Raw genomic sequence first — 13086 nt, 5'->3', positions numbered from 1 at the left:
AATGAGAAAGGACTAATTAACAATCTTGTTGTGCGAGGCCCCTGGAGGAAGAGTGACCATAATATGGTAGAATTCTTTATTAAGATGGAGAGTGACACAGTTAATTCAGAGACTAGGGTCCTGTACTTAAGGAAAGGTAACTTCGATGGTATGAGACGTGAATTGGCTAGAGTAGACTGGCGAATGATACTTGGAGGGTTGACGGTGGATAGGCAATGGCAAACATTTAAAGATCACATGGATGAACTTCAACAATTCTACATCCCTGTCTAGAGTAAAAATAAAACGGGGAACATGGCTCAACCATGGCTAACAAGAGAAACTAAGGATAATGTTAAATCCAAGGAAGAGGCATATACATTGGCCAGAAAAAGCAGCAAACCTGAGGATTGAGAGAATTTTGTAATGCAGCAGAGGAGGATAAAGGGTTTAATTAGAAGGGGGAAAATAGAGTATGAGAGGAAACTTGCTGGGAACATAAAAACTGTCTGCAAAAGCTTCTATAGATATGTGAAAAGAAAAAGATTAGTGAAAACAAACATAGGTCCCTTGCAGTCAGATTTAGGTGAATTTATAATGGGGAACAAAGAAATGGCGGACCAGTTAAACAAATACTCTGATTCTGTTTTCACGAAGGAAGACACAAATAACCTTCCGGAAATACTAGGGGACCGAGGGTCTAGTGAGAAGGAGGAACTGAAGGATATCCTTATAAAACGGGAAATTGTGTTAGGGAAATTGATGGGATTGAAGCCCGATAAATCCCCGGGGCCTGATAGTCTGCATCCCAGAGTACTTAAGGAAGTGGATACATTGGTGATCATTTTCCAACATCTATTGACTCTGAATCAGTTCCTATGGACTGGAGGGTAACTAATGTAGCACCACTGTTTAAAAAAGGAGGGAGAGAGAAAATGGGTAATTATAGACCAGTTAGTCTGACATCAGTAGTGGGGAAAATGTTGGAATCAATTATTAAAGATGAAATAACAGCGCATTTGGAAACCAGTGACAGGATCGGTCCAAGTCAACATGGATTTATGAAGGGGAAATCATGCTTGACAAATCTTCTGGAATTTTTAGAGGATGTAACTAGTAGAGTGGACAAGGGAGAACTAGTGGAGGTGGTGTTTTTGGACTTTCAAAAGGCTTTTGACATGGTCCCACACAAGAGATTGGTGTGCAAAATCAAAGCACGTGGTATTGGGGGTAATGTACTGATGTGGATAGAGAACTGGTTGGCAAACAGGAAGCAGAGAGTCGGGATAAACGGGTCCTTTTCAGAATGGCAGGCAGTGACTAGTGGGGTGTCGCAGGGCTCAGTGCTAGGACTCCATCTCTTTACAATATACATTAATGATTTAGTTGAAGGAATTGAGTGTATATCTCCAAGTTTGCAGATAACACTAAACTGGGTGGCGGTGTGAGCTGTGAGGAGGATGCTAAAAGGCTGCAGGGTGACTTGGACAGGTTAGATGAGTGGGCAAATGCATGGCAGATGCAGTATAATGTGGATAAATGTGAGGTTTGGGGGCAAAAACACGAAGGCAGAATATTGTGGCATTTTAGGAAAGGGGTGGTGCAACGAGACCTGGGTGTCATGGTTCATCAGTCATTGAAAGTTGGCATGCAGGTACAGCAGGCAGTGAAGAAGGCAAATGGTATGTTGGCCCTCATAAGCTAGGGGATTTGAGTATAGGAGCAGGGAGGTCTTACTGCAGTTGTACAAGGCCTTGGTGAGGCCTCACCTGGAATATTGTGTTCGGTTTTGGTCTCCTAATCTGAGGAAGGACTTTCTTGATATTGAGAGAATGTAGCAAAGGTTCACCAGACTCATTTCCGGGATGGCGAGACTGACATATGAGGAGAGACTGGATCAACTGGGCCTTTATACAATGGAGTTTTGAAGGATGAGAGGGGATCTCATAGAAACTTATAAAATTCTGACGGGACTGGACAGGTTAGATACGGGAAGAATGTTCCCGATGTTGGGGAAGTCCAGAACCAGGAGACACAGTCTTAGGATAAGGGGTAGGCCATTTAGGACTGAGATGAGGAAAACTTCTTCACTCAGAGAGTTGTTAACCTGTGGAATTTCCGACTGCAGAGAGTTGTTGATGCCAGTTCATTGGATATATTCAAGAGGGAGTTAGACATGGCCCTTACGGCTAAAGGGATCAAGGGGTATGGAGAGAAAGCAGGTAAGGTGTACTGAGGTGAATGATCAGCCATGATCTTATTGAATGGTGGTGCAGGCTCGAGGGGCCAAATGACCTTCTCCTGCACCTATTTTCTATGTTTCTATGTTTCTATGTTATTTGGCAAGGTTCTTAATGACACCAATTACCGTGCGAACATGAGCTTCGCACGTCAAGGATCTATAATGGGAAAATTGGCTGCGCATCCAATTTGCAAGCTTGTCCCCTCCTGAAATGGTGCAGTATGTACACTATTGACCCTGTTCTCCCGGAGATGAGGGGGCCGACTTATGAGGAAAGGTTGAGTAGGTTGGGCCTCTACTCATTGGAATTCAGAAGAATGAGAGGTGATCTTATCGAAACGTATAAGATTATGAGGGGGCTTGACAAGGTGAATGCAGAGAAGATGTTTCCACTGATCGGGGAGACTAGAACTAGTCGGCATAATCTTAGAATAAAGGGGCCGCCCATTTAAAACTGAGATGAGGAGCAATTTCTTCTCTGAGTGTTGTAAATCTGTGGAATTCGTTGCCTCAGAGAGCTGTGGAAGCTGGGTCATTGAATAAATTTAAGACAGAGAGAGACAATTTTTTAACCGATAAGGGAATAAGGGCTTATGGGGAGTGGGCAGGGAAGTGGACCTGAGTCCATGATCGAATCAGTCATGATTGTATTAAATGGCGGATCAGGCTCAATGGGCCGTATGGCCTACTCCTGCTCTTATTTCTTATGTTCTTATATTCTCATGCTCTTGCAAGTTACTGAGAAGCAAAAAACAGGTGGAAAAAAGACCAATTTAGAAAGCTCGAGGAGATTCCTCTCTGATTCCCTGTCAATTAAGCAAAGCTCCAGGAGACCCATGGTAACCCATAAATCCTAATCCCAGCCAACCCACAGTTTAATCTTTATAGTTCAAAATGTTCTCCTCTCTCAGGAACCCATCCAGCTCCCTATTGAAGGACTGCAGGGAATCCATACTCAAGTGAGTTTTTCCAGTGAGTAGCCGAACATACAGAGCAGGGAAAGTCCCACGTTTGATCCCCACTCTAGTGCTGACTTAGACATATGTCCGGTATCTTGCAGAGGAATCTGTGTTGTCAACATTGGACAAATCCTAGATGTGGGATTTTCAATCACAAGTCAGCCGTGTCGCTTCTGACCAGTGGGAAATTGAAACTTTCATTTTCAAATATCCAGTGAGAGAAATTTCTATTTAGTTTGGTTTGATTGAACCGATCTGAATGAGGCGGATTTTGTACACCATATAACACCTTAAGCTATCCAATTGAATCAAGCTGTCTATTTCCTAAGTCCAGTCTACAAAATGCGTAAATTAATAACAGTGCAAGTCAATTAATATGACTTCCTTCAATCAGCAGAATCAAAGAAAATACCAGTTATATTTTTGAACAGTATTTTTGTCCTTAGTGATTTATTAAATGGTTGGCCAGGACTCCATTTCATAATTATATACATGCCTGTGCTTCATAGCCAATATTTTAGGAAAAGCAGCTGAAGCACCTTTTGGATTCAGGTTAAATTCTTCTTTTGGATAGCTCAGGAAAGGGCACTGGCCAAGCAACTCTAAGTAGTGCAAGGAATGTATCTAGGATAGCACACATTGTCAATTTCAGTTTTCAGTGGCTCAGTTGGTAACACTCTCAAGGTTGTGGGTTCAAGCCCCACTCGAGAGCCCTAAGCACAAAATCTAGGCTGACACTCCAGTGCAGTGCTGAGAGCTGCACAGTCGGAGGTGCCATTTTTCAGGTTAGACATTAAACTGAGGCCCCGTCTGCCCTCTCAGGTGGATGTAAAAGATCCCATGGCATTATTGTTAAGAAGAGCAGTAGAATTCTCCCCAGTGTCCTGGCCAATATTTATCTCTCAACCAACATCACTAAAATAGTTTATCTTGTGGGACCTTTCTGTGCACAGATTGGTTGTCGCGTTTCCTACATTATAACACTGACTACACTTCAAAACGTCATTCATTGTATTTTGGGACGCCCGAGGCCCTGAAAGGTGCTATATAAATGCGAGCCTTTCTTTCTTTGATGTATATTAGGGTGACATGGGTCGTCGCTCCCTCTAATTGTGCTCCCCTCCCTTTCCGAGAGCCTTGCCTCTACTTACTATTGCGATAGGTGATCTGTCGAGATACGAGAACCCATCACATATAGAATCACAAGATCATATTGGCCCATGAAGAAGCATGACAGGCTATTCACCAAAGGTGCCATCACCCACCTCATCTGAGCTATTGTCTATTCAAAGATGTCAAGTGCAACACAATTTGTCACGAAGGACTGGCTGGCTCTGTTCCATTCTCAGTAGAAGGAGAAAATTATAAGGATGAGTGCATCCTGCATAATTGTCTTACCTGTGAGATCAACATCAAGCCACAATACCCATTTTCTACAGCAAGTAATGAATGACTGACCTTGTGACTTGCTAGCATGACCTGTGACATCTCAGTGCACAACACAATGTAAGCTGCTGAGATTCCTCTCGGTATGGGTTAAATTTTATTGATTTTAATTCATGTAATGAGCATGAGTTAGTCTTGTAAAAGCTCAGCAATACTTCCGATTGCCTTCGAAATGCACAGTGCTGCCTCTCTCACGTAGTTCGGCTCACACTTCTGTTTGAAAGTACTACTGTTTTCAAAACATCCGTAGAATTTCAATTTGAATTTATTTTGTGTACTGATTCAAACCTGGCAGTACAGTGTATAGCGGTCGTTTCAGCTGCCTCCTTGTGTGACAGTGATGTGCAAAAGGTATAGTTAACTTAATAAAGCTAGGGTTGAAGCTTACACATGACTGGAAAAATCTTTCTGTTGCATAATTATTTCAGTATTCAATTCTCTAAAGTTAGATTAGCGCTGTCTAATTACCCTGTTGGGTTTGGTCATGGAGAAAGGGGAGGGGAAAATAGATTGTTTTTTCTAATTAGTGCCACTTCTGATGTTAGGTGTAGCCAGTGTAATTTATTCCTTATTTGTGGTGAGCCAGAGAACACATCGTTTGATAATCGCAGGAGTATTGTACAATTATTGTTATATAATAGCAAGGGACAAAAATTCTTTATTATAAATTGAAGGAAATAAACACCAATTTTGCATGTGAAATGACCCAATTTTGGGAAGATTCTAAACTGAAATGCACAGATGGAAAAACGAGGCACATGACTCGTTAAGCACCAGAAATAAGTGGCAAATCATCCAACTCAGGCTACAAATATTGAATTGAAAATCGGAGGAAATGGGGGCCATGGTGCATGTGCAGTTGGCTCAATTTTCAGCACAAAAACTATCCAAATCACAAAAAACAAAAATGAGACAAATTAGTCAGTAGGACAGCAGAAATTAAGGGGCAGCGAAAAGCACATTAAAATTCAGAGAAAAGTGGGGCCCACCATGTCCGATCTGAATGAAAGCTAATAGACAACAAAGCACCATTCAGCAAATGAAGGCCAGAGAAACTATAAAAACAAAAGACTTGCATTTATATAGCACCTTTCAGGCCTCGCCCCTCCGTCTCTGTAATCTCCTCCAGCCCCACAACCCCCCGAGATGTCTAGCGCCTCTCATTCTGCCTTCGTGAGCAACCCTGATTATAATCGCTCAACCATTGGTGGCCGGTGCCTTCTGTTGCCTAGGCCCTAAGCTCTGGAACTTCCTGCCTAAACCTGTCCGCCTCTCTACCTCTGTTTCTTCCTTCAAGACACTCCTTAAAACCTATCTCTTTGACCAAGCTTATGGTCACCTGCCCTGACGCTCTTTGACCAAGCTTATGGTCACCTGCCCTGACGCTCTTTGACCAAGCTTATGGTCACCTGCCCTGACGCTCTTTGACCAAGCTTATGGTCACCTGCCCTGACGCTCTTTGACCAAGCTTATGGTCACCTGCGCTAATTCTCCTTATGCGACTCAGTGTCAATTTTTAAAATCTCATTATACTCCTGTGAAGCGCTTTGGGACATTTCTCTACGTTAGAGGCACTATATAAATACAAGTTGTTGTTGTTTACAGCCAATGAAGTGCCTTTTGAAGTGTATTAGCGTTGTAATGTAAAAAATGCGGCAGCCAATTTGCGCACGAGATCCAACAAACAAGAATGAAATACATGACCAGATAATTTACTTGAGGGATAAATATTGGCTAGGACACCGGGAAGAAATTGCTCTTTTTTGAATAGTATCGTGGGATCTTTGAGAGAGCAGTCGGAGCCTCGGTTTAATGGTTTCATCCAAAAGATGGCACCTCCGACAGTGCAGTGCTCCCTCAGTACTGCACAGTAGTGTCCCTCTTGATTATGTGCTCAAGTCTCTGGAGTGGAACCTGAAGCCACAACCCACAATCTATTACTTGAGCCTTCTGAATTAAAAGTGGGAAGTGGAGCCACAGGCCTTTGCGAGCGGGGTAGGCCTCTGGAGAGAAAGACTATTAAAGACATTTGCAGCACCATAGAGACAGTTGCATGGGCCTGCTTGATATTTTGGTTTGAATTATTTAATTTTTTATTCTGCTTTCATGTGGTTATAAACTAGGCCAGTTTAGAAATTAAGATGATGGCTGAAACCAGTTTGAGAAAGGTTGGCAGTGTGTCTGGTGCTTACTTGCTGCTGATTGGTAGCTATTTCCTAGCAGTTTCACAAATGGAAATGTTGGTTTGGTTAGTTTTGCAAAAGGCAAGTGGTTTGTTTTGTTATTGTTACTGCTTGCTGGTTGGTAGGCTTTTCCTTACCTAATAGTGGATTTCACGCACTCATAAACTAGATAGTGGCTTGTGACCATTTGTCCCACATCAGTGTGACTTTTGAAACTAGTCATGATTATTTTTCCTGTTTGAGATATGATGCACTTAGATACGAGGACTACTTTTGAGGTGTGATTATGTATGCAGGACTTTTTATATATATATATATATATATAGTAATATACAGATAATTTATCTGCTGGTATATCACCCACGGGTTAAGGAGTGAAGGTCCAGGAGCAAGCACTAGGTAAGGGCTGAGGGCTGTCAAAGAGTGGGAAGTCCACAAAGGAACTGCTAGAGAAAGCGGGGAGCAAGAGTTAAGAAGCTGGGATGGTGATGTGACCAGGCAGATAAGTAAGATGGGAGTTAACTCTGTTTTGCAGTGTTTCTTGGACTGGTGGCAGTAATAATGGCTGATCTCCTCCATGCTGGCAATTGCCTATTTAAAGTTCAGCATGCACAACCAATAAAGACTGTAACTTAACAAAAAAATTAAAAGTAAACTTAACTAATTAAATTAAAATTCTATTCCTGGGGGTGATAATGCACTCCAGTCCCTCCGGTGCCCACCACTCACGGAAAGCCTCGAGCATGCTGGTGGTCATTGCATGCTCCCTCTCCAGGGACACCCGGGCGCGAATGTAGACGCGGAAGAAAGGCAGGCAATCGGGCCGAACGACCCCCTTGACCACCCGCTGCCTGGATCTGTTAATGGCCACCTTGGCCAGGCCCAGGAGCAGTCCCATAAGGAGGTCCTCCAACTTGCTCGCTCCTCTCCGCACCTGGTGACCAAGGATCAGGAGTGTGGGACTGAAGTGCATCCAAAAATTGAGGAGCAGCCCCTTCAAATAATGCAAGATGGGCTGCAACCTCTCACACATCTATGTAAACATGGAACACGGACTCCTCCAGGCCGCAGAAGATGCAGGCGGGCTGGGAGTCCGTGAACCAACTTAGTATCTTATTGCACGTGACTTCCCCGTGCAACACCCTCTAGGCAAAGTCACTAATTGATTAAAGAGTGGACTCCCGCGTAGAGAGCTATCCATTGGGGACCCTGCCTCCTCCGGTCAGCAAGATGGTGTGCCAATCGAATGATGGCTGAAAGGGAACTGAATTTTCTCTAATTAGTTGCTTTTCAGAGTAGCAAATTGAACAAATTAGACAGAGGATGACCTGTCAGGTTGAGAGTTTCTATTATGAAAATCAACCAATCAAAACTGAGGCATGAGCCTACACTGAATCAATCAGTAAACTTTGACATAAGCCTACACTTAGGCAGACACCTTTATTACATAGATCGATTCAGTGGAGTTCGACATATTAAAGTCCAAAGGGATGGCGAACAACTTCAATATATGAAGATTTCTGCTCCTGGCCTAGTATTACTTTTCTGGACTCTAACCCATCTCCCGTTGTCCCAGGCAGCTGCACACCCCCCTGCCATGTTTAAATGTGACCGGACGTGGCCCAGAACAAATACGTGCAGCAGAGTACAGCCACAAAGTTACATCAGTACAATTTTGTTGTATTGGAAAAGGTGGTAGTCAATTTGCACGCAGCAAGATCCCGCAAGCAACAAAATGGCCAGTTAACCAGATTTGCTGGTGAGAGTTAAGGGAGAAATGTTATGAAGTGCACCAGGATAGTTTCTGTTCTCTTGAGTAATTACATGGTGTAATTACTATTGTGTCTTTCCAGGAGCTGCTCGAAACTGTTGTACATTTTGCGAATTTTCTGACTTCACTAGCTTTTTTTCAAATTTGATAATGATTTTTTTTCGTTAATTCAGGGCAAGGCTTGGGGTGTTTCTGCGAAGGGTGAACAAGGTGACCCTGGCCTTTCAGGTGAAAAGGTAAAACTTTTATAGACATTTATCTACATAGTAACTTGAAGTAAAATGGTGACTTATATTTTTCGCGATTCTCTCCTCATACTTCTTTGTTGCTTCCTTCATCTCTCACTTAACCTTGTTCCATCTTTGCTCATAGTCTCATCATTTTTTATTATGCCTATCGGCCCCATATGCCATCTTCATCAATTTTAGTTTGTTTCCACGGCATCCTTTTTTAGTGACGTATATTTATTCTGCACCTTTACAATGCCCTTTTTTCAAAGTATATTCCACAGTTGATCTGCAGTCCTGTGAGCCAGTTTCTCTTTCCGCCTCCGCCAGCTCTCTCCGCATCTTTCCAAAATCCCCCCCAGTTCCAAACTTGTATTGAATTGACTTTTCCCCTTCTTATTTGGACCTTAAATCTTATCATATTATGGTCACTCACACACAATGAACTCTTCTACCTCATCTATTTTGTTCCTCATAACTAGATCCAGCGACCCCTCTCCCCTTGCAGGCACAAGAGTGCATAGTGCTTGAGGAAGGAATCCTGCATATTCCATTCCTTCTCCGTTTACTCCCGTCGTGTTCCAGTCGTTGAGTAGGTAATTAAAAGGTCCATTTTGCTATTCCTACTCATCTCCCTGATCTGTCCACCAGTTTCCTCATCCATTCCCTTCTCATAGTTAAGGGTTCAGTAGTAAAACCCGATTAATGTAACCATATTGACACTGTCTGAACCTCTTTTGTTGTGTGTGTAACAGTCCTCACGAAAGTATGTCTTTCCCCCTTTACCAATATTGCCGCTCCTCCTCCTGCTTTCCGACCTCTTCTGTCCCGCTTACAAATATTATAAACCAATATGTTTATTTCCACACCGGCTCAGCTTGCAGACTCTGTTCATGCTGTTGAATCTACAAGTACTTCTAATTCTCCCAGTTTATTTCCCACATGTTGAGCACATTGCAATGCATGCACTTTATATGATTTTGTTTGCATTTAATGCTATTCATTTTCACTTTCGTTTTGGTCAAAGCTCATGACTTGTTTCTTTATCTCAGTCTTTTCCCTCACAACTGGTTCATTTTATTTTCCTCCTCTATTCCCTTTATAATAATAATTATTATTCCTTCTGCATGCCGTCCTTTTTTTCTAAATTGTTTTATTTATTTGTGTATTAATTATTTGTCAAAAGCAGCTGCCTCCCCCGAGATGAAAGTATATGAAAGTTTTCCTTTACTGTGCTAGAAGAATCTGAAGCCAAACAATTTCCTGTTCTGTGTGTCTTCAATTTATTTGACATTGTTATGGGATTGGAATGATTTTTCTTTCCAAATGGAGCTCTTAGAGATGAAAGATTTGGGGCGAGCAGAACTGTTTTTAAGAAAGGAAGACTTACATTTATAGAGTGCCTTTCACCTCTCGAGGTCATCCCAGTGCGCCACAGTCAGTGGGGTATTTTCGGCACGTGGTCTGCGTTGTCATGTAGGCAGACACAGCGGCCAATTTGTGCACAAAAAGATCTGAAACTGAAGATGAGCTGTGACCGTTTATGGTGGTGTTGGTTGAAGGAGGAGCACTGGCCAGGCCAAGACATCTGAACTCTTCTTTGAATAGTGTCATGGCATATTATCCATCCACCCGAACAGGAAGTCAGGGCATGGGTTTAACATCTCCCATGAAAGGCAGCACCTCCAACAATGCAGCACTTCCTCAGTTTGGCACAGAAGTGTCCACTCAGATTATCTTCTCAAGTCCGAGAGTGGGAGTGGAACCATGACCTTCTCACTCAAGGGCAAGAGTACTACCACCTAAATGAAACTGACACTGGTACGTTACCCTGTTATACTCACTCCCCAAAGCACGCACCCTGCATTTCCAGCTGACATTAGACCTCCTGATACTCATAGATATATGGCATGTCAGAAACTTCATTATCTAGCTCCAAATGAACCAGGTAAAAGCCTAGAACCAGACACCTATCAAAAGACAGTTCATAGCCAGATCCTACTCCAGCAATGATTCGATTCCTGGAGGGGGACACATTGGGCTAGAAATTCGCTGGGATAGTGCCCCTCGCGAACAGGGGCGCTAAAGGGTCAGCAGCCGCGAGCGTCGACATTCGCATCGTTCAGCAAATTCAGTGTGCCGGTGCTGTCGGCGCAGAGGATTATCACCAGAGAGCGTCGCGCCGGTGTACAACGCCCCCGGTATCCACTCGCAATCAAAATTTGTTTTGGGCTGAACCCATAGCGCCCCCTAGTGACACCGCCAGAGAAAGCTGGCGTGCAGAGCTGTCCCCACAGCGGTGAGGGAAGGAATGACTGCATGAGGTAAGCGTGATTGATTTTTATTTTTCATTTTTTTGCGACTTACCTTTATTTGGGGCAAGTAAAGTATAGGGAATGTTTTTTGTGTTTTTTGTTCAGATTTTTTGTTGTTGCAGGAAGGCCTCTCTTAGGGCGGTACGAAGCCGACTCTTTAGCTCCAGATATCCAGTTGCTCACCCGGCCTAGCGCCCTGAGAGACGTGTGGAACGCTTCCCTTAGCGATCCACTCCACTGTCAGGGCACAACCGCTGAATTTGTTGGCAGCCGACACAAACCATTTCCCAGCGCTAAATTTATCCACCGCCCGAGATTAAAGCCTTGAAAAACCTTCAACCGACTTTCCAGCCCTAATGTCTTTCATCTCACCTAAGAAGCAAACTTATGTTTTTTTCCTCTGCCTCACTAATCCTCAGTTTAGTTATATTTGTGTGGAGCACAGTTTACCATGGTGGGGAAGAGGGAAGGAGCAGGCCAGGAATCTAACTTTTCTCCATTTGTTTCTAAAAAGTAATCTTCAAGTCTATAAATATTTCTGAAGGCCATAGCAGATATCTATTCCTTAGATAGCAAAGTAGCAAACTTTTGCTCATAGATAAAATTCCGCCAATGTCTCTAACTCCTTTAAGATACTGCTTAAAAACAATCTCTTTGAACAAGCATTTGGTCATTTGTCCTAATATCTCCTTCTGTGGCTCAGTGTCAAATTTTGGTTGATAATCGCTCCTGTGAACCTCCTTTAGGACGTTTTACTTTGTTAAAGGTGCTATATAAATGCATGTTGTTGTTGCTTACCCATAGTGAGAAAATATTTCCATTTCGTCTGCAATGCACCCATACTTGTCTCAAGGCTGGCAAAAGCTGAACAACTGCTCTAGAAATGCTGTTGCAGCCTTCAAAAAGCTGACAGTTCAATAACAGCCCTGAACACACTCCTTGTAACAAGTGAAAACAGTAAGTTAGACTGTCAGTGTGGCAGGACACAGGCTTGTCATAACTTATTCCTCGGATGTACCCAATATCTGATCACACAAAGTACAGTTTGCAGCAGCAATTGATTTAAAAATTGCTGAAGGCATGAGATTTAATTTTCTAGGGAAGGTCTGGGACATTCTGCTCACTCTGAAAAAAGAAACTAGTCTTGAAGAAACCAAGCTGGGATCGGCGCTGTACCGAATGCTTTCCCCTGCCGGTGTCAGCTCCAGGCGCTGTGGCAGGTGAAAAAGTAAATTTTCCAAACCCGCGGTGCTAGCGGGCGTTGCACACTCGGTGACATCACCGAGTGGGCGGTGCTAGCGGGCGTTGCACACTCGGTGACAGCGCCGTTGCTAAACCTTCACTGATGTTCGCGGCAGGCGCTGACAGTGTGGCGCTCGGGTGGGAGGGCCCCTTAGTGCCCCTCTCTGGCGCTAACCGGTGGCGCTAAACAGCCAAATTCCTTCTAACGTGTCAGCGTGACAGAGCCGAACCTCACTCTTTTCTATTTTGCATCTTTGAAAAAATGTGACAAATGATAGAAATGCTGTTCAGTCCACAGTAGGATCTAGCACAGTGTTGAAATCTCTTCCCTCCTATAGAGCATATAGTAACTGAAATCAGATTGCAACAGGTACAGTATTAATCATTTAACTGTCACAGCCATTGCTTTCCTCCGCTTCGTTTTTTATTTCTATTACAAACAAAAAAAACTAATTTTCACAAATGCAGTCGCTCCAGTGCAATAAATGAACTGCAGTATCGGATATTTCTGTGAGATTGTCAATTACCATTTAAGTAGTGTGCACTTTAATTTTAATTTCATGTAACTTACTTCTTATGTGGAGGGATTAGAGAAACTGGGACTGTCCTCATTAGAGCAGAGAAGGTTAAGAGGAGATTTAATAGAGATGTTCAACATTATGAAGAGATTTGATAGAGTAAATAAGGAGAAACTGTTTCCAGTGGCAGGTGGATCTGTAACC

General features: G+C 43.1%; 1 protein-coding gene across 1 annotated transcript in view; it reads left to right on the top strand.

Moving 5' to 3' along the window:
• LOC139267082 (collagen alpha-1(XIX) chain-like) overlaps positions 1–13086 on the top strand; it is a 679874-nt gene that overhangs the window by 250204 nt on the left and 416584 nt on the right. Inside the window, exon 12 of the mRNA XM_070884859.1 lies at positions 8754–8816. Coding sequence (XP_070740960.1) covers positions 8754–8816 — 63 coding nt within the window. The remainder of the gene's footprint in view (positions 1–8753; positions 8817–13086) is intronic.

The sequence above is a fragment of the Pristiophorus japonicus genome, chromosome 7, assembly GCF_044704955.1.
Source record: "Pristiophorus japonicus isolate sPriJap1 chromosome 7, sPriJap1.hap1, whole genome shotgun sequence".
NCBI lineage: Eukaryota > Metazoa > Chordata > Chondrichthyes > Pristiophoridae > Pristiophorus > Pristiophorus japonicus.
This window is presented reverse-complemented; position numbering and strand designations above follow the sequence as displayed.